General features: G+C 42.4%; 1 protein-coding gene across 4 annotated transcripts; it reads right to left on the bottom strand.

The window, feature by feature from the left end:
* Positions 1-1,158: 1,158 nt before the first annotated feature.
* LOC311138526 (interleukin-17 receptor C-like) lies at positions 1,159-18,119 on the bottom strand. Of its 4 annotated transcripts, none has more exons than XM_084173240.1 (14): positions 16,383-18,119; positions 10,031-10,199; positions 9,738-9,847; positions 9,531-9,642; positions 9,391-9,432; positions 8,316-8,452; positions 8,150-8,206; positions 7,907-7,973; positions 7,533-7,765; positions 7,267-7,320; positions 7,065-7,116; positions 6,683-6,784; positions 6,177-6,215; positions 1,159-5,928 (listed from the first exon to the last, which is right to left on the bottom strand). In XM_084173240.1, the coding sequence occupies exons 1-14, from the start codon at positions 16,488-16,490 to the stop codon at positions 5,300-5,302; spliced, it is 1,911 nt and encodes a 636-aa protein (XP_084029366.1). In that variant the 5' UTR covers positions 16,491-18,119; the 3' UTR covers positions 1,159-5,299. The 4 variants fall into 4 exon arrangements, with proteins under 4 accessions (XP_084029366.1, XP_084029368.1, XP_084029367.1 ...); XM_084173242.1 differs by having other exon boundaries at positions 8,316-8,440; XM_084173241.1 differs by having other exon boundaries at positions 9,531-9,639.
* Positions 18,120-18,121: the final 2 nt, after the last annotated feature.

The following is an 18,121-nucleotide window of genomic DNA, read 5'->3' as shown; positions in this document are numbered from 1 at the left end:
AAACTGAGCAATCGGGGGAGAAGGGCCTTGGTCAAGGAAGTGACCAAGAACCCGATGGTCACTCTGACAGAGCTCCAGAGTTCCTCTCTGGAGATGGGAGAACCTTCCAGAAGGACAACCATCTTTGCAGCACTCCACCAATCAGGCTTTTATGGTAGAGTGGCCAGACTGACAGCCCAAGCATTAGCACATTGAAAGCTGTTATTCAATGTGCTAATGCTTGGTTATCTACATGCCTAGGAAGTTTTGCTTAAACCCATAAATTATATTGTGTTGTGTTGACCCCAAAAATATTTTTCAGGTCGAATTCTAAATATTCTTGCCTCTTCTCTTTCTTGATTATTGACCTGCGGAACATTCCTCATGTATCTAATCATATCTAATTTTGATCAGTAAGAATGTATTTTGATTGGTATAGTTGATGACAATAATTAGGTGTGCATGCAAAACAATGCACAACTCTTGATTTCTTACATACTCATTATTATTAGTAGTAGTATTAGTATTATTATTATTTGATTTCTTCGCCTTGCTCTGTAGCCCTTAAATGATTTAAGCTATTAACACGAAACCAACTTCCAGATGTGCAGAATGCTCCAATTTAGATTGCTTGAGAAAACACTTTTCATAGAATTTATGATATTTTTTTACCCTAACAATATTTAAATGAGCTCCCAATGCATTTCAATGGGGAATAACGGTCCATTGACTTAAAAAAATAAAAATAATATTCTACACCCATCTCCTCTTTCACCGTTGAAGCTATTAACTCCAAACCAACGTTGAAATGTTCAGACTGACCTAACTTAGATTGTTTGCATTCAGATTTTTTATACTATTTATACTTTTTAAACTATAAGCATTTAACATTTAAATAAATTAACATGGGTTTGAATTACAACCACATTAATACAGTGGTAGCTATTTAAAATGGTCCTGCTCCTTGAACAATTAACCTGTAAGACAACTGTAAAACATTCAGGCTATCCTAAACTTTAAATTCTTTAAGGTCTTTATCAACTATAACTATATACAGTGCATTCGGAAAGTATTCAGACCACTTCATTTTTTTCACATTTTGTTACGTTACAGCCTTATTCTGAAATTGATTGAATTGTTTTTCCCCCTCATCAATCTACCCCAATGACAAAGCAAAAACAGGTTTGTAGAAATCCTTTACTCAGTACTTTGTTGAAACACCTTTGGCAGTGATTACAGCCTCGAGTCTTCTTGGGTATGATGCTACAAGCTTGGCACACCTGTATTTGGGGAGTTTCTCCCATTCTTCTCTGCAGATCCTCTCAAGCTCTGTCAGGTTGGATGGGGGAGCGTTGCTGCACATAAGGTCTCTCCAGAGATGTTCGATTGGGTTGAAGTCCGGGCTCTGACTGGGCCACTCAAGGACATTCAGAGACTTGTCCCGAAGCCACTCCTGCGTTGTCTTGGCTGTGGGTCGTTGTCCTGTTCGAAGGTGAACCTTCGCCCCAGTCTGAGGTCTTGAGCGCTCTGTACTTTGCTCTGTTCATCTTTCACTCAATCCTGACTAGGAAGAGTCTTGGTGGTTCCAAACTTCTTCCATTTAAGAATTCAAATTCACACTTTTGAATGCTAAAAGTATCCTATATAAAATATATACATTTTGTCACTTTAGTGTAGTAATTTTCATGCAAACATCAGTTTCAAATCAGTAGTTTTTCAATTACCCCACATTTTTAACATTGAAAACAGTGTTACAATGAACCCTGCAGCCTTTTACAATTAACCCAGTCTGATGTCCTGAGCACTCTGGAGCAGGTTTTTATCAAGGATCTCTCTGTACTTTGCTCCGTTCATCTTTCCCTCGATCCTGACTAGTCTCCCAGTTCCTGCAGTTGAAAGACATCACCACAGCATGATGCTGCCACCACCATGCTTCACCGTTGGAATGGTGCCAGGTTTCCTCCAGATGTGACGCTTGGCATTCAGGCCAAAGAGTTCAAAGAGTTGGTTTTATCAGACCAGAGATTCTTGTTTCTCATGATCTGAGAGTACTTTAGGTGCCTTTTGTTAATGCATTTCAATTAACTGATGTGCCTTGTTATTTTGTGGAATTTCTTTCCTTCTTAATGCGTTTGAGCCAGTCAGTTGTGTTGTGACAAGGTAGGGGTGGGTATACAGAAGATAGCCCTATTTGATAAAAGACCAACTCCATATTATGGCAAGAACAGCTCAAATAAGCAAAGAGAAACGACATAAAGGTCAGTCAATGCGGAACATTTCAAGAACTTTTAAAGTTTATTCAAGTGCAGTCACAAAAACCATCAAGCGCTAAGATAAAACCGGCTCTCATGAGGACCGCCACAGGAATGGAAGACCCAGAGTTACCTCTGCTGCAGAGGATAAGTTGATTAGAGTTCCCATCCTCAGAAATTGCAGCCCAAATAAATGCTTCTCAGAGTGAACATCAACTGTTCAGAGGGGACTGTGTGAATCAGGCCTTAATGGTCGAATTGCTGCAAAGAAACCACTACTAAAGGACACCAAGAAGAAGAAGAGACCTGCTTGGGCCAAGAAACATGAGCAATGGACATCTGACCAGTGGAAATGTGTCCTTTGGTCTGGAGTCTAAATTTGAGATTTTTGGTTCCAACTGCCGTGTCTTTGTGTGACGCTGTGTGGGTGAACGGATGATCTCCGCATGTGTATTTCCCACTGTAAAGCATGGAGGAGAAGGTGTTATGTTGTGGGGCTGCTTTGCTGGTGACACTGTCTATGATTTATTTAGAATTCATGGCACACTTAACCAGCATGGCTACCACAGCATTCTGCAGTGATAAGACATCCCATCTGGTTTGGGCTTAGTGGGACTATCATTTGTTTTTCAACAGGACAATGACCAAACACACCTCCAGGCTGGGTAAGGGCTATTTTACCAAGAAGGAGAGTGATGGAGTGCTGCATCAGATGACCTGGCCTCCACAATCCCCCGACCTCAACCCAATTGAGATGGTTTGGGATGAATCGGACGGCAGAGTGAAGGAAAAGCAGCCAACAACTGATCAGCATATGTGGGAACTCCTTCAAGACTGTTGGAAAATAAATCCAGATGGGAGTGTGCAAAGCTGTCATCAAGGCAAAGGCTATATGAAGAGTCTCAAATATAAAATATATTTTGATTTGTTTAACACTTTTTTGGTTACTACATGATTCCATATTTGTTATTTCATAGTTTTGATGTCTTCACTATTATTCTACAATGTAGAAAATAGTAAAAATAAAGAAAAACCCTGGACTGAGTAGGTGTGTCCAAACGTTTGACTGGTACTGTATATATACAGTGCTATGAAAAAGTATTTGCCCCCTTTCTAATTTTCTCTACTTTTGCATATTTGTGATACTGAATGTTATCAGATCTTCAACCAAAACCTACTATTAGATAAAGGGAACATAAGTGAACAAATAACACAACAATTACATATTTATTTCATAAACAAAGTTATGCAACACCCAATTCCCCTGTGTGAAAAAGTAATTGCCCCCTTACACTCAATAACTGGTTGTGCCACATTTAGCTGCACCACCATGCTTGACCTTTGGTATGATGTTCTTACTGTGGAATGCAGAGTTTGGTTTTCGCCAGGCATTACTGGAACCATGTTGTCCAAAAAGTGATACTTTTGAATCATCTGTCCATAGAACGTTCTTCCAAGAGTCTTGATGATCATCCAGGTGCTTTTTGGCAAACTTGAGTCAACTTTGTGGACGAGATGGGTCCCATTATGCCTGGCGAAAACCAAACACTGCATTCCACAGTAAGAACATCATACCAAAGGTCAAGCATGGTGGTGGTGGTGTGATGGTTTGGGGATGCTTTGCTGCCTCAGGACCTGGACGACTTGCCTTAATAGAAAGAACCATGAATTCTGCTCTGTATCAGAGAATTCTACAGGAGAATGTCAGACCATCCGTCTGTGAGCTGAAGCTGAAGCGCAGCTGGGTCATGCAGCAAGACAATGATCCAAAACACACAATCAAGTCTACATGAAAATTGCTAAAAAGCAACTAATTGGAAGTTTTGGAATGGCCTAGTCAAAGTCCAGACCTAATCCCAATTGAGATGTTGTGGCAGGACTTGAAACGAGCAGTTCATGCTTGAAAACCCACACATCACTGAGTTAAAGCAGTTCTGGATGGAAGAGTGGGCCAAAATTCCTCCACAGCGACGTGAGAGACTGATCAACAACTACAGGAGGCATTTGGTTGGAGTCATTGCAGCTAAATGTGGCACAACCAGTTATTGAGTGAAAGGGGGCAATTACTTTTTCACACAGGGGAATTGGGTGTTGCATAACTTTGTTTATGAAATAAATATGTAATTGTTGTGTTATTTGTTCACTTATGTTCCCTTTATCTAATATTAGGTTTCTGATCTGATAACATTCAGTATCACAAATATGCAAAAGTAGAGAAAATTACAAAGGGGGAAAATACTTTTTCATAGCACTGTATATATAATTTTAAATATTTTCCTTCTTTATTATTTTCCCCTAACCCTACCACCCCTCCCCTAATTGGAGTAAACTAATGGACAACAATACTTAGACTTCTACTTCCAGCTTATACATACTACATTATATACATTTTACGGACACAGAATATTTTACATTGGTTATCTTTTGTTTGTTTTTAGTCCCATCCTTCAGCTACCCTCAACCCCTCCCATCTCTCTCTGAAGACCATCCAGTTTTGATTTCTAGCTGCCATATATGTTTCAAAAAAGTTCTGAACCTTTCTATTTTGATAGTTTCTACAGATGTAAAACTTAGTTACAGTGTGTAATGGTAGCTAAGATATGTATGTTTGTATAAAAAGATTATGAATCTACCTCTAATATTATTTTCATACTAAACAAAAGCCTAAAACTGTTACTTTGTTCCACGGTCTCTCCTAACCTATATAATAGTTTCACACATAGAAGTCCATCCTCAAGGTGTACTGCAGGTGACAGCTGTGTTGTTGTTTCAAACACGCTCAATAATAGTAGCCCTCATAACATCACCACATATAATCCAATGATTCTGCATCCAACACGTTGCGTCCAGTGTATTGCAGTGCTAATGTAAAGTGAATGGCTGGGGGTGTTGGTGTAATGATGTGAGCAGGCTTGGATGGTTGGGAGGAATTAGACCTCAGGGTGACTGCTCTGCTGTAAGAGCACAGTCTCCAAGCTGTTCTCCACTCCAGTGACAACATACTTATGGGGAAACCCCTTCATCAGGTATCCCGATGCCTTTCCCAGACAGTCCGTGTGTAGCCTCCTTCAGCCCCTCTGTCCACCTATACCAGCTCCAGGCCCTTTAGACCCTATGGCCAGCTCAACGAGGAGCCCCTGGCTCTGGGAGGGCAGGTGAAACAAGGGCAGCCCTTGGAACAGCTCTGGGAGACCCCTTTCACTGCTGAGGGGCTTGGCAGAATGGGACTCAAAATGGACCAGGAGGAAACGCTTTCCAGCGCAGCCTTGTTGGTGGTCCACCTTGATGCAGCTCAGAGCGGCACTGAACACGTCCGCGTATGGGGAGGACAAGCCCTGGAGAAGCCTCTTATCCTCCCCCTCTACTTCCTCGTCCCCCTTCTCCTCCTCCACTCCCTGGGCTATGTCCCTTCCCTGCTGGCCCTGCTGGTCCCACTGTCGGCCCCAGTCCTCTGCCTTCTTCCAGGCTGCCTGCGTCAGTACCAGTAAGGCCCGGCCCCCCTGGCTGTTCAAGGGCTGCAGCTGGGAGTGCAGCCAGGGCAGGGGCCCCAGAGAGCACATCTCAGCCCGATTCCACAGGTCCACAGACACACTGAGGCCCCTGGCACGCAGAGAGGAGCCAAGCTCACACACCAGCTCTGACACAGAGCCATCCACATCCGGCGGGCTCAGCAGCACCACATGACCCCTTATAGGTACTACAAAGGGAGAGAGGGAAGGAAGGAAGGAAGGAAGGAAGGAAGGAAGGAAGGAAGGAAGGAAGGAAGGAAGGAAGGAAGGAAGGAAGGAAGGAAGGAAGGAAGGAAGGAAGGAAGGAAGGAAGGTGAAGGGCAGGGGGAGTTAGTGACATACATTTTCCATTGTTTTGTCAATGATTATTGCTAGATAAATATGTATCTTCTTTATTTGACATATTGTACATTTGGACTATGAGAAACCTGCTTACGTTGATCCCACTCCTTCTGGTGCCATTCCCATGCCCACCCTGTTTGGAGAGACAGAAATGTAACATGATACACACTGACATGGTTCTGTAACACAGAGGCCCTTGTGTCCTTTACAGAAACCCTTTGCAAATTGTCCCCCCCCCCCCCAAATTCCTAACTGTAGTGAACAACACCCACAAGAAAAAAGTCAGTCGGCGATACACATGAATAGAGCTATTGAGAGAAGTGGGAGCCTGAAGAATACACACAGTAGGAAAGATATCAGATTTATTCTCTTTCTCTACATTTTCATCTCCTTTAAAACTCCCCTTTCTCCACTATAAAAAATAATTTGGTGGGAGGCAGAGAGCATATTTGTGGTGAGAAAAGCCTTGCACTCACTTCACCACAGTGTAGCGCAATAACACAAACCTAACACAAATGTAACACTTTGTGACTTTTCTGTCTCTACACACAGTGCCATTGCCTGTGTCTGGTTGGGGGAGATCGGACCAGAATGACTCACGTTTCAGTTTGCAATGCAGGAAATAGAGACATATTACTGCTAGGCCTGCCAGCATCAGGGAGACCAGGATAAGCAGACTCCAGCGCCAGTGCCACCTACTGGCTGAGAGGGAGAAGTACAGATATGAATAATTTCCCAATCCTCATAGAATTTCTTATTATCAGTCCCTACTGGTAGGCAAAATAGAACGGTCAACTTTTTTTGTGAACATTTGTTTTATTAAGCATACAGATAAATACTTGATTGATGATACAGAATTAAACATAATTGCCATCTTTTCACACACATAAAATCAGAGAAGTGGTCAGGAAATGGTACATGTATCAGTTTTAGTAGGATCCATATCAACTTTGATACTTCAGCCCTCTCCTAAAATACTCACAGTCAATGGGACAGAAGGGGCCAAGCTCACTGTTCTTCCCTTTTACCTTCACCTGCAAGGACAGAGACACACACACACACACATGCACACATGCACACACACACACACACATTTACAATAAGATGAGCTCCCATCATGTTACAACAGGATCCAAGTTCAATACTGGGGAACAAGAGGAGTCAACCCAGTAGAAGTGTCTTACCATCACACAGAGATCAAGACCAGGTTTGACATCCTCAAACACACCTGGCATCAGCTGAAACAGGGAAAAAAATCCATAAAAGAATCAAGCATTCAATCAAAAATAATATACCTTATCCCATAATATCACCAAACCATAAAAATGCCACAAGTAAAAACACAAAACCAATTAATACAAATGATGAGTACATCCCAACGACAAAAAGGTAACTAAAGATACACCAATACAACATTTGAGGCACCAATCAAATGCTCCGGTATACGTACCCAGTGTCCCCTGTCATTTTCCCTCCATATGTCATTTGACAGACGCTGCCTAATATCCCCAAGCTCTGTGCATCTGTCCTTGTCCACGCCTGCATCTCTCTGGCAGGGCCACACTTCAGCCTCCAGCCTACAGGGGGCAGTTAGGTTCCAGGACAGCATTGCACCGCCACTGTTCATCTGGCGCTGCACCACAGATACTGACACATTCTCCCATACGTTCCTCTGGAACATCTCTGGAAGAGAGAGATAAAGGTATAAGATACTTTATAGCAGAGTTACATAAGCAATGGGAATCAACTCCATGGCTCACATTCATGACTGTCATAGTGAAACACAGGTGTAACAAGGAGGACGCTGCATGGTTCTTCTCTTACCGGTGTTGTTCCTAAAAGGACAGCTCATAGATCGACGAGATCTCTCATCTCCTTTATCCCACCACAACTGAAACACACACACACACACACCGAAGACACACAAAACCAGAGAACTCGGATGAACAACACAAAGGGGATAATGTTGTCAGCTACAATGAGTTGGATGTGTGAGTGTGTAGTAATATCACAACTGACAAAAGTAGGCCCAATCCAGATTGTTAATGGGGGAAATAGCAACAGTACCTGGAAGCACATGCAGGGGGTGACAGAGTGCAGTGGAACTGGCTTCTCTTTCCAGGCCTGTAGGACAACAAACAACATGTTATCATGGAAGAGTGAAGAGTGAAACTCTGAGAAAAAGATTGCATATAAATAACTGAGTTTGGAGGAAGCCAAGTACGACACGGACCCTGCAGACTCCATTATCTTCATGTTGTAGGCACATTTCTAGTGGGTGGGGGCTGTCCTTTTCCTTGGCGACTTGCAGCATCACCTCACGTCTCTCCTGATCAATCAGAGTGCTGAAACTGGGGACTGACAGACACACTGGCAAATTAGAAAGAAACATAACTCAGCCATTTACTGTAATTCTAGAATTGCATATGTCTAACAATGTCTCTCACTTCATAAACCATAATCATTATGGAAAAACAGAACAAATGGTCATGAATAAAATATTTCTCGGTTTGGACTTTGGATAGTCCCCTACAGATGGTTAATATAGGCTCATCTGACTAGCAACAAATGTTCAACTATCTTTTAGCCCTAACATTAGTCTTAACCCTAACCCTGACCCTAACTCTAACCCTAGCCTAAACCCTAACCCTAACATTTACATTTTTAGTCATTTAGCAGACGCTCTTATCCAGAGCGACTTACAGTTAGTGAATACATATTTTTTTATACTGGCCCCCCGTGGGAATCGAACCCACAACCCTGGCGTTGCAAACGCCATGCTCTATCAACTGAGCTACATCCCGGCCGGCCATTCCCTCCCCTACCCTGGACGACGCTGGGCCAATTGTGCGCCGCCCATGAGTCTCCCGGTCGCGGCCGGCTGCGACAGAGCCTGGATTCGAACCAGGATCTCTAGTGACACAGTTAGCACTGCGATGCAGTGCCTTAGACCACTGCGCCACTAACCCTTTGCCTAGCCTTAACCCTACCCCTAGGAAAGCTGTTGCATTTCAACAGGGATGCAATTGATAGTGTGTTGATCGTCTGAGCATCTATAGACCATCTATTGGGGACATTCCATTAAAGTAAGACCAATATGTCTGCACACAGGACTCATGAGGTGTAAGAATCATATAATTTGAATGATTAGAATGGGGATAAAACCAGATTGAATGCTATACGTCCTGCTTTTACTTCCTGCTATGGGTACACTCCTGAATAGGCACAACCATTCTAGTAATTATTTTTCTATGGCAATAACAACATGGAAACCATAGAAACAAACAAACATAGAACACGTAACTCACCTTCACATTCCTCTACAACTCCCTGTGAGGCGGATGAACACACTAAGGACAGATAGATTTTAATCAGTCAGAGGATGACTTACTAACAAATATGTGCTGACATAAGCTGTCTGATCACTATGGGAATTCCTACACCATACCTTCATCCACTGACGGAAGCACCACAGTAGAGTGAAAGATGCAACCATACACAGTCACCTGACTGCTGAAGGACACTGCTTCAGACTCAATCAGCAGTGACAGCCATGCCTGCTGGGTATATAGGAGAGCATGGACATGAATCACAAAACACAAGCACACACACACACACACTCACGCACACACATGCAAATTCATATGGAATATACCTTGGATGAAGCTTGCTCATCCAGAGCAGCAGGGATCACTGTGAACTCGAGCTTTTTGCACAGAGGCATTATTAGCTCTGGCACAATGTAACACACACTCACATACGATGCTGAAACACAGAGAGAACCCAGTTGGCCGCAGGAGTGAGGATGGCATGACTTACTGACACAAGATGAGGGGATAAGCAATAAACCATGCATTTGAAGCTAATATGGGTGCACTTTCCACATTGTGTTTCACATTGTATCCGCAGAGGTTGAAATTGAAAAAAGGTTGTGTAGTGTTCACACACCTGTCTGGTGGTTTCTGGGCTGGATGTCAAGGCGAATGTGTAGGCAAGGTCTGCATGCTGTGCCCTGTCTGCAGCACAGCACAGGCTGCACCGCCAGACCTTTTTCATCCACAGGACACCCTTGGATCAGAATCCCAGGACCTGCCTTCACTGTGCAGTTAGAGAGACCCTGATGAGAAACAAGGTAAACAATTTCTACAGTTGTATGTAAGTACTATACTGTGTTTATCCATACAGACACATTGATGACCACCTACCGAAAAGTATTATACTGTAGTGTAGTCATCCATACAAAAAAGATCAATACACAACTACCGGTAAGTACTACATATGTAGGATCTTAATTTGATCACTCTTCTGTTGCTGAGAATGTTCCTGCACAGCAGGAAATGCAAACTTGTAGTGTATTTGAATTTTTTAAAGGTTTCTAAAGTTTGTAATTTCCACTTTCAAATTCAGACTTGATTTGCCCTAACGATTAATGTATCAACCCCTACAAAATTGTCCATTATTTAAACATTGCCTGTTGTTGCAAGATTATTTTCCTACTGTAGCAAACTGGCTGAAATTAAGCTCCAACACCTGTATACTGTATTCATCCATACATACAGAGTGACTACACAAATGTCGGTAAGTACTATACTGTATTCATAAGATAGAACTGCCAAAGGGGGTGGAGTTGCAATCTACTGTAGAGATAGCCTGCAGAGCTCTATCATACTATCCAGGTCTGTGCCCAAACAGTTTGAGCTTCTACTTCTAAAAATCCACCTTTCCAGAAATAAGTCTCTCACTGTTGCCGCTTGCTACAGACCCCCCTCATCCCCCAGCTGTGCCCTGGACACCATATGTGAATTGATTGCCCCCCATCTATCCTCAGAGTTCGTACTAATTGGTGACCTAAATTGGGATATGCTTAACACCCCGGCCATCCTACAATCTAAACTAGATGCCCTCAATCTCACACAAATTATCAACGAACCTACCAGGTACAACCCTAAATCCGTAAACATGGGTACCCTCATAGATATCATCCTGACTAACTTACCCTCTAAATACACCTCCGCTGTCTTCAACCAGGATCTCAGCGATCACTGCCTTATTGCCTGCGTCCGTAACGGGTCCGCGGTCAAACAACCACCACTCATCACTGTCAAACGCTCCCTAAAACACTTTAGCGAGCAGGCCTTCCTAATTGACCTGGCCCAGGTATCCTGGATGGATATAGATCTAATTCCGTCAGTAGAGGATGCCTGGTTGTTCTTTAAAAGTAATTTCCTCTCAATCTTAAATAAACATGCCCCCATTCAAAAAATACAGAACTAAGAAAAGATATAGCCCCATGGTTCTCCTCAGACTTGACTGCCCTTGACCAGCACAAAAACACCCTGTGGCGTACTGCATTAGCATCAAATAGCCCCCGCGATATGCAACTTTTCAGGGAAGTTAGGAACCAATATACACAAGCAGTTAGGAAAGCAAAGGCTAACTATTTCAAACAGAAATTTGCATCCTGTAGCACTAACTCCAAAAAGTTTTGGGACACTGTAAAGTCCATGGAGAATAAGAGCACTTCCTCCCAGCTGCCCACTGCACTGAGGCTAGGAAACACTATCACCACCGATAAATCTACAATAATCGAGAATTTCAACAAGCATTTTGCTACGGCTAGCCATGCTTTCCACCTGGCTACCACTACCCCGGCCACCAGCTCTGCACCCTCCGCTGCAACTTGCCCATGCCCCCCCCGCTTCTCCTTCACACAAATCCAGACAGCTGATGTTCTGAAAGAGCTGCAAAATCTGGACCCCTACAAATCATCTGGGCTAGACAATCTGGACCCTTTCTTTCTAAAACTAGCCGCCGAAATTGTCGCAACCCCTATTACTAGCCTGTTCAACCTCTCTTTCGTAACGTCTGAGATCCCCAGAGATTGGAAAGCTGCTGCGGTCATCCCCCTTTTCAAAGGGGGTGACACTCTAGATCCAAACTGTTACAGACCTATATCCATCCTGCCCTGCCTTTCGAAAGTTTTTGAAAGCCAAGTTAACAAACAGATCACCGACCATTTCGAATCCCACCGTACCTTCTCCGCTATGCAATCTGGTTTCCGAGCTGGTCATGGGTGCACCTCAGCCACGCTCAAGGTCCTAAACGATATTATAACCGTGATCAATAATAGACAGTACTGTGCAGCCGTCTTCATCGACCTGGCCAAGGCTTTCGACTCTGTCAACCACCGCATTCTTATTGGCAGACTAAATAGCCTTGGTTTCTCAAATGACTGCCTCGCCTGGTTCACCAACTACTTCTCAGATAGAGTTCAATGTGTCAAATCGGAGGGCCTGTTGTCTGGACCTATGGCAGTCTCTATGGGGGTGCCACAGGGTTCAATTCTTGGGCCGACTCTTTTCTCTGTGTATATCAATGATGTCGCTCTTGCTGCTGGTGACTCTCAGATCCACCTCTACGCAGACGACACCATTTTGTATGCATCTGGCCCTTCATTGGACACTGTGTTAACAAACCTCCAAACGAGCTTCAATGCCATACAACACTCCTTCAGTAGCCTCCAACTGCTCTTAAACACTAGTAAAACTAAATGCATGCTCTTCAATCGAACGCTGCTGGCACCCGCCCACCCGACTAGAATCACTACTCTCGACGGGTCTGACCTAGAGTATGTGGACAACTACAAATACCTAGGTGTCTGGTTAGACTGTAAACTCTCCTTCCAGACTCACATTAAGTATCTCCAATCCAAAGTTAAATCTAGAATCGGTTTCCTATTTCGCAACAAAGCCTCCTTCACTCATGCTGCCAAACATGCCCTCGTAAAACTGACTCTCCTACCGATCCTTGACTTCAGCGATGTCATTTACAAAATAGCCTCCAACACTCTACTCAGCAAATTGGATGTAGTCTATCACAGTGCCATCCGTTTTGTCTCCAAAGCCCCATATACTACCCACCACTGTGACCTGTACGCCAAACCCACTGGCTCCAGGCCATCTATAAATCACTGCTAGGCAAATCCCCGCCTTATCTTAGCTCATTGGTCACCATAGTAACACCCACCCGTAGTATGCGCTCCAGCAGGTATATCTCACTGGTCATCCCCAAAGCCAACACCTCCTTTGGCCGCCATTCTTTCCAGTTCTCTGCTGCCAATGACTGGAACAAATTGCAAAAATCTCTGAAGCTGGAGACACTTATCTCCCTCACTAACTTTAAGCATCAGTTGTCAGAGCACCTTACCGATCACTGCACCTGTACACAGCCCATCTGAAATTAGCCCGCCCAACTACCTCATCCCTGTATTGATATTTATTTTGCTAATTTGCACCCCAGTATCTCTATTTGCACATCTATCATTCCAGTGTTAATACTAATTGTAATTATTTTGCACTATAGCCTATTTATTGCCTTACCTCCATAACTTGCTACATTTGCACACACTGTATATATATTTTCTGTTGTATTTTTGACTTTATGTTTTGTTTTACCCCATATGTAACTCTGTGTTGTTGTTTTTATCGCACTGCTTTGCTTTATCTTGGCCAAGTCACAGTTGTAAATGAGAACTTGTTCTCAACTGGCTTACCTGGTTAAATAAAGGTGAAATAAAAATAAAAAATAAATACTGTTTGTTGTCATAAGCTATTACATGAAGAAAGGTTTTTCTTGATTTTTTAAACTATTTTTCTACATTGTAGAATAATAGTGAAGACATCAAAACTATTAAATAACACATATGGAATCATGTAGTAACCAAAAAATTGTTAAACACATCAAAATATATTTTATATTTGAGATTCTTCAAATACAGCTTTGCACACCCTTGCCATTATCTCAACCAGCATCATGAGGTAGTCACCTGGAATGCATTTCAATTAACAGGTGTCCATTCTTAAAAGTTAATTAGTGGAATTTCTTTCCTTCTTATTGCATTTGAGCCAATTAGTTGTGTTGTGACAAGGTAGGCGGGGCGGTATACAGAAGATAGCCCTATTTGATAAAAGACCAAGTCCATATTATGGCAAGAACAGCTCAAATAAGCAAAGAGAAACAACAGTCCATCATTACTTTAAGACTTGAAGGTCAGTCAATATGGAACATTTCAAGAACTTTGAAAGTTTCTTCAAGTGCAGTCGCAAAAACCATCAAGTGCTATGATGAAACTGGCTCTCATGAGGACCGCCACAGAAATGGAAGACCCAGAGTTACCTCTGCTGCAGAGGAAAAGTTCATTAGAGTTACCAGCCTCAGAAATTGCAGCCCAAATAAATGCTTCAAGAGTTCAAGTAACAGACACATCTCAACCTCAACTGTTCAGAGGAGACAATGTGAATCAGGCCTTCATTTTATTTTTTTATTTTTTTATTTCACCTTTATTTAACCAGGTAAACCAGTTGAGAACAAGTTCTCATTTACAACTGCGACCTGGCCAAGATAAAGCAAAGCAGTGCGATAAAAACAACAACACAGAGTTACATATGGGGTAAAACAAAACAAAGTAAAAAAATAAATAAAAAATACAACAGAAATACATATATATACAGTGTGTGCAAATTTAGCAAGTTATGGAGGTAAGGCAATAAAATAGGCTATAGTGCAAAATAATTACAATTAGTATTAACACTGGAATGATAGATGTGCAAGAGATGATGTGCAAATAGAGATACTGGGGTACAAATGAGCAAAATAAATAACAATATAGGGATGAGGTAGTTGGGCGGGCTAATTTCAGATGGGCTGTGTACAGGTGCAGTGATCGGTAAGGTGCTCTGACAACTGATGCCTAAAGTTAGTGAGGGAGATAAGTGTCATGGTCGAATTGCTGCAAAGAAACCACTACTAAAGGAAACCAATAATAAGAAGAGACTTGCTTGGGCCAAGAAACATGCGCAATGGACATTAGACTCGAGATATTTGGTTCCAACCGCCGTGTCTTTGTGAGACGCGGTGTGTGGGTGAACGGATGATCTCTGCATGTGTATTTCCCACCATAAAGCATGGAGGAGGAGGTGTGATGGTGTGGGGGTGCTTTGCTGGTGACACTCTCTGTGATTTATTTAGAATTCAAGGCACACTTAACCAGCATGGCTACCACAGTATTCTGCAGCAATACTCCATCCCATCTTGTTTGGGTTTAGTGGGATTATCATTTGTTTTTCAACAGGACAATGACCCAAAACACCTCAAGACTGTGTAAGGGCTATTTTTACAAAGAAGGAGAGTGATGGAGGGCTGCATCAGATGACCTGGCCTCCACAATCCCCCGACCTCAACCAAATTGAGATGGTTTGGGATGAGTCGGACCACAGAGTGAAGGAAAAGCAGCCATCAAGTGCTAAGCATATGTGGGAACTCCTTCCAGACTGTTGGAAAAGCATTCCAGGTGAAGCTGGTTGAGAGAATGCAAAGCTGTCATCAAGGCAAAGGGTGGCTATTTAAAGAATCTCAAATATAAAATATATTTTGATTTGTTTAACACTTTTTTGGTTACTACATGATTCCATATTTGTTATTTCATAGTTTTGATCTCTTCACTACTATTCTACAATGTAGAAATAGTACAAATAAAGAAAACCCCTTCAATTAGTAGGTGTTCTAAAACTTTTGACCGGTAGTGTACATACATGCATAGATACACGGTGACTGCAGAACTATATACACATACACACCTGTTGTGGGATCAGTTATAATCATGACTGACATTCTGTGTTCTCATGTCTCTCTCTCTCTCTACACTGCTCCTTAATTCCCAAGGCCCTAGAGACTAGAGAGCTGTGTAGGCCTACTTGTGGAAAATAGGATACTGTTGAGGTGACAGGTGTTGGTGAGCCATGGATTTAAAGTCTCATCGTTCTTTCCCCAATGTGATCTCCTTGTGTGCTGTTACTACAATAAATGCATCAGTAAATACGACACATCTTTTGTCAAAGTGTGCTCTGTAGTATATAGACCTTATTGTGAGCTTCTGATCTTATTACATAGTCATTCAATATTTGTACAATAGACATATGATATTCAAATATTTGAATAAATTAAATAAGTGATGTGCAAGGTATAAATAATGACATTTTTCAATATGAAATGATTGATAACAGATGGTGGCACACATTACATAAAGGAAATTGAATGTGTGATGTGGCATAATGAATTATCTTTCTCCCCCCTCTGCATCCTCTCTCTCTGTCCCTCTCTCTCTCTCTCTCTCTCTCTCTCTCTCTCTCTCGTTCACACATACACACACACACACACACACACACACACACACACACACACACACACACACACACACACAGTGATTGTTGACCTCTCGTTAATTGGATTATTAGCTTATTACCTTTGAGCAGGTGACGTGTTGACTCTCATAGTCAATCATCTCCAACTCCAAAGCCAAAACCAAAAGCTGTATGGAGAGCAGCGACCACCCAAAAAACATTGCTTTCATAATTGTCCTCAAATTGGCCACATTCAGGGGTTTGTACCATTTGGATCCTCAAGCACTAGTGCTTCTTTCTTCTGGGATTATGATGTGCCAACTGTTGTCAGATATATCCACACACAACTCCATCAGTACGCCTCTGTATTTCTGGTGACACATGGAGAACAAGTTGAACGAGTCCTATTTCCTGTCAATGGGCTTCGGTAGAAGTCTGGACTGAAACCAACGTCCTGATATCAGACTGCAGGCAGTATCAAGGAATGGAGGTGAATACCTGAGGGTTAGGGTTATGGTTAGAGTGCAAGGTGCTGCCTATTATAGCTAAGATTAGATAAGACATTTGTGAAATGCCTTGCTTAATTTAAACTGCTACAGTGAAAATGAATGATAGCCCAGCCATGTTAGAAAAGCCTAACCATGTAATTTCAGATGAGCATACATGTGTAATACTTACAGCATAGATACTTCATCTTCACACCCATATGTCAGAGTTTCCTTGGTTGAAAAAGCTAAAACTCTTCACGGTTAGGGAATATGGTAATTAAGTATTCAGTAAAATCCAACAGTTTTGATGTTAGTGTATTCTGTCATTGCTAGGTAACTGGTATATGGTAGGTTGAGTCATGTAGTGAATGTCTTAACCATGGCATGATCCCTCCCCTCTGTGTCCTTGTCCAGCCCACACACTCTCTCCCCTCTCTGTCTCTCTCTCCCCTCTCTGTCTCTCTCTCCCCTCTCTGTCTCTCTCTCGCTCACACCCACACAGCCTCAATCAAACAAAAAACACAGTGACACGAAACACAAAGTATTACAGAAGCAATACAGAAGTAATATCCAAGAACCCTGAATGTTTATTATGGTAAAAGTATACCCAAAGCGCTCAGGCGGATCAAAGTCTATATCCTTGGGCTTTGTGTATTATCAGTTAAGCATAAAGCAAATGTAAAACCTACATAGCATATGTCTGTCTATTTACATAAGCATAGTCATGTCAAGACCTACTGAAGAGCCGGGACAATTAGATTGTAGATTTACTGAAAATGTAAATGATACTAGTTTGAGTTCAATGGTTGAGTCCACATGAATGTCAGCTTCCCTGTTCAGTTTGTTTCATTCAGCAGCGTGTCCTGTAAAACAAGTTAGTCACCTCACGTCATGAGAACTATTACAGAAATGCATTCCTGGATTGCGTAATAGCTTTTTTCTCTGGTTGGGACAATACACACGGATCGAAGCATGACTCACATACACACAATTATGGTTAGTTGTATGTCAATAGAGAATGTTTTATTTCCATGTTATGTACTTGGTGGCCCACTTGGTAACAACCACCTCCCAGACCCACCAAGTGCAAACACCCTTTGCCTTGTAGATGGAGGTCAGAGAGTCAAACCTGAATGTAAACACAGGCACACAATAGGCCTGTGTGTGTATGTGCGTGTGTGTATGCATATGTGTGTGTGTGTGCGTGTGTGTTTGTGTGTATGCGTGTGTGTGTGTGTGTGTGTTTGTATGCGTGTGTGTGTGTGTGTGTGTGTGTGTGTGTGTGTGTGTGTGTGTGTGTGTGTGTGTGTGTGTGTGTGTGTGTGTGTGTGTGTGTTAGAGAGAGCGAGTGTGTTTGTATGTTCATGGTGGCA

This window comes from Coregonus lavaretus, assembly GCF_964263955.1.
Source record: "Coregonus lavaretus genome assembly, chromosome: 12".
Classification (NCBI taxonomy): Eukaryota; Metazoa; Chordata; class Actinopteri; order Salmoniformes; family Salmonidae; genus Coregonus; species Coregonus lavaretus.
This window is presented reverse-complemented; position numbering and strand designations above follow the sequence as displayed.

Coding starts and splice junctions, on each gene's coding strand:
- LOC311138526 (XM_084173240.1), bottom strand. CDS start 16,490: ATGAAAGCAATGTTTTTTGGGTGGTCGCTGCTCTCCATACAGCTTTTG. Junction 7,766..7,906: donor TCCTTTTAGGAACAACACCG/GTAAGAGAAGAA, acceptor TCTCTCTTCCAG/AGATGTTCCAGAGGAACGTA. Junction 6,785..7,064: donor CCCCTTCTGTCCCATTGACT/GTGAGTATTTTA, acceptor TCTCCCTCTCAG/CCAGTAGGTGGCACTGGCGC.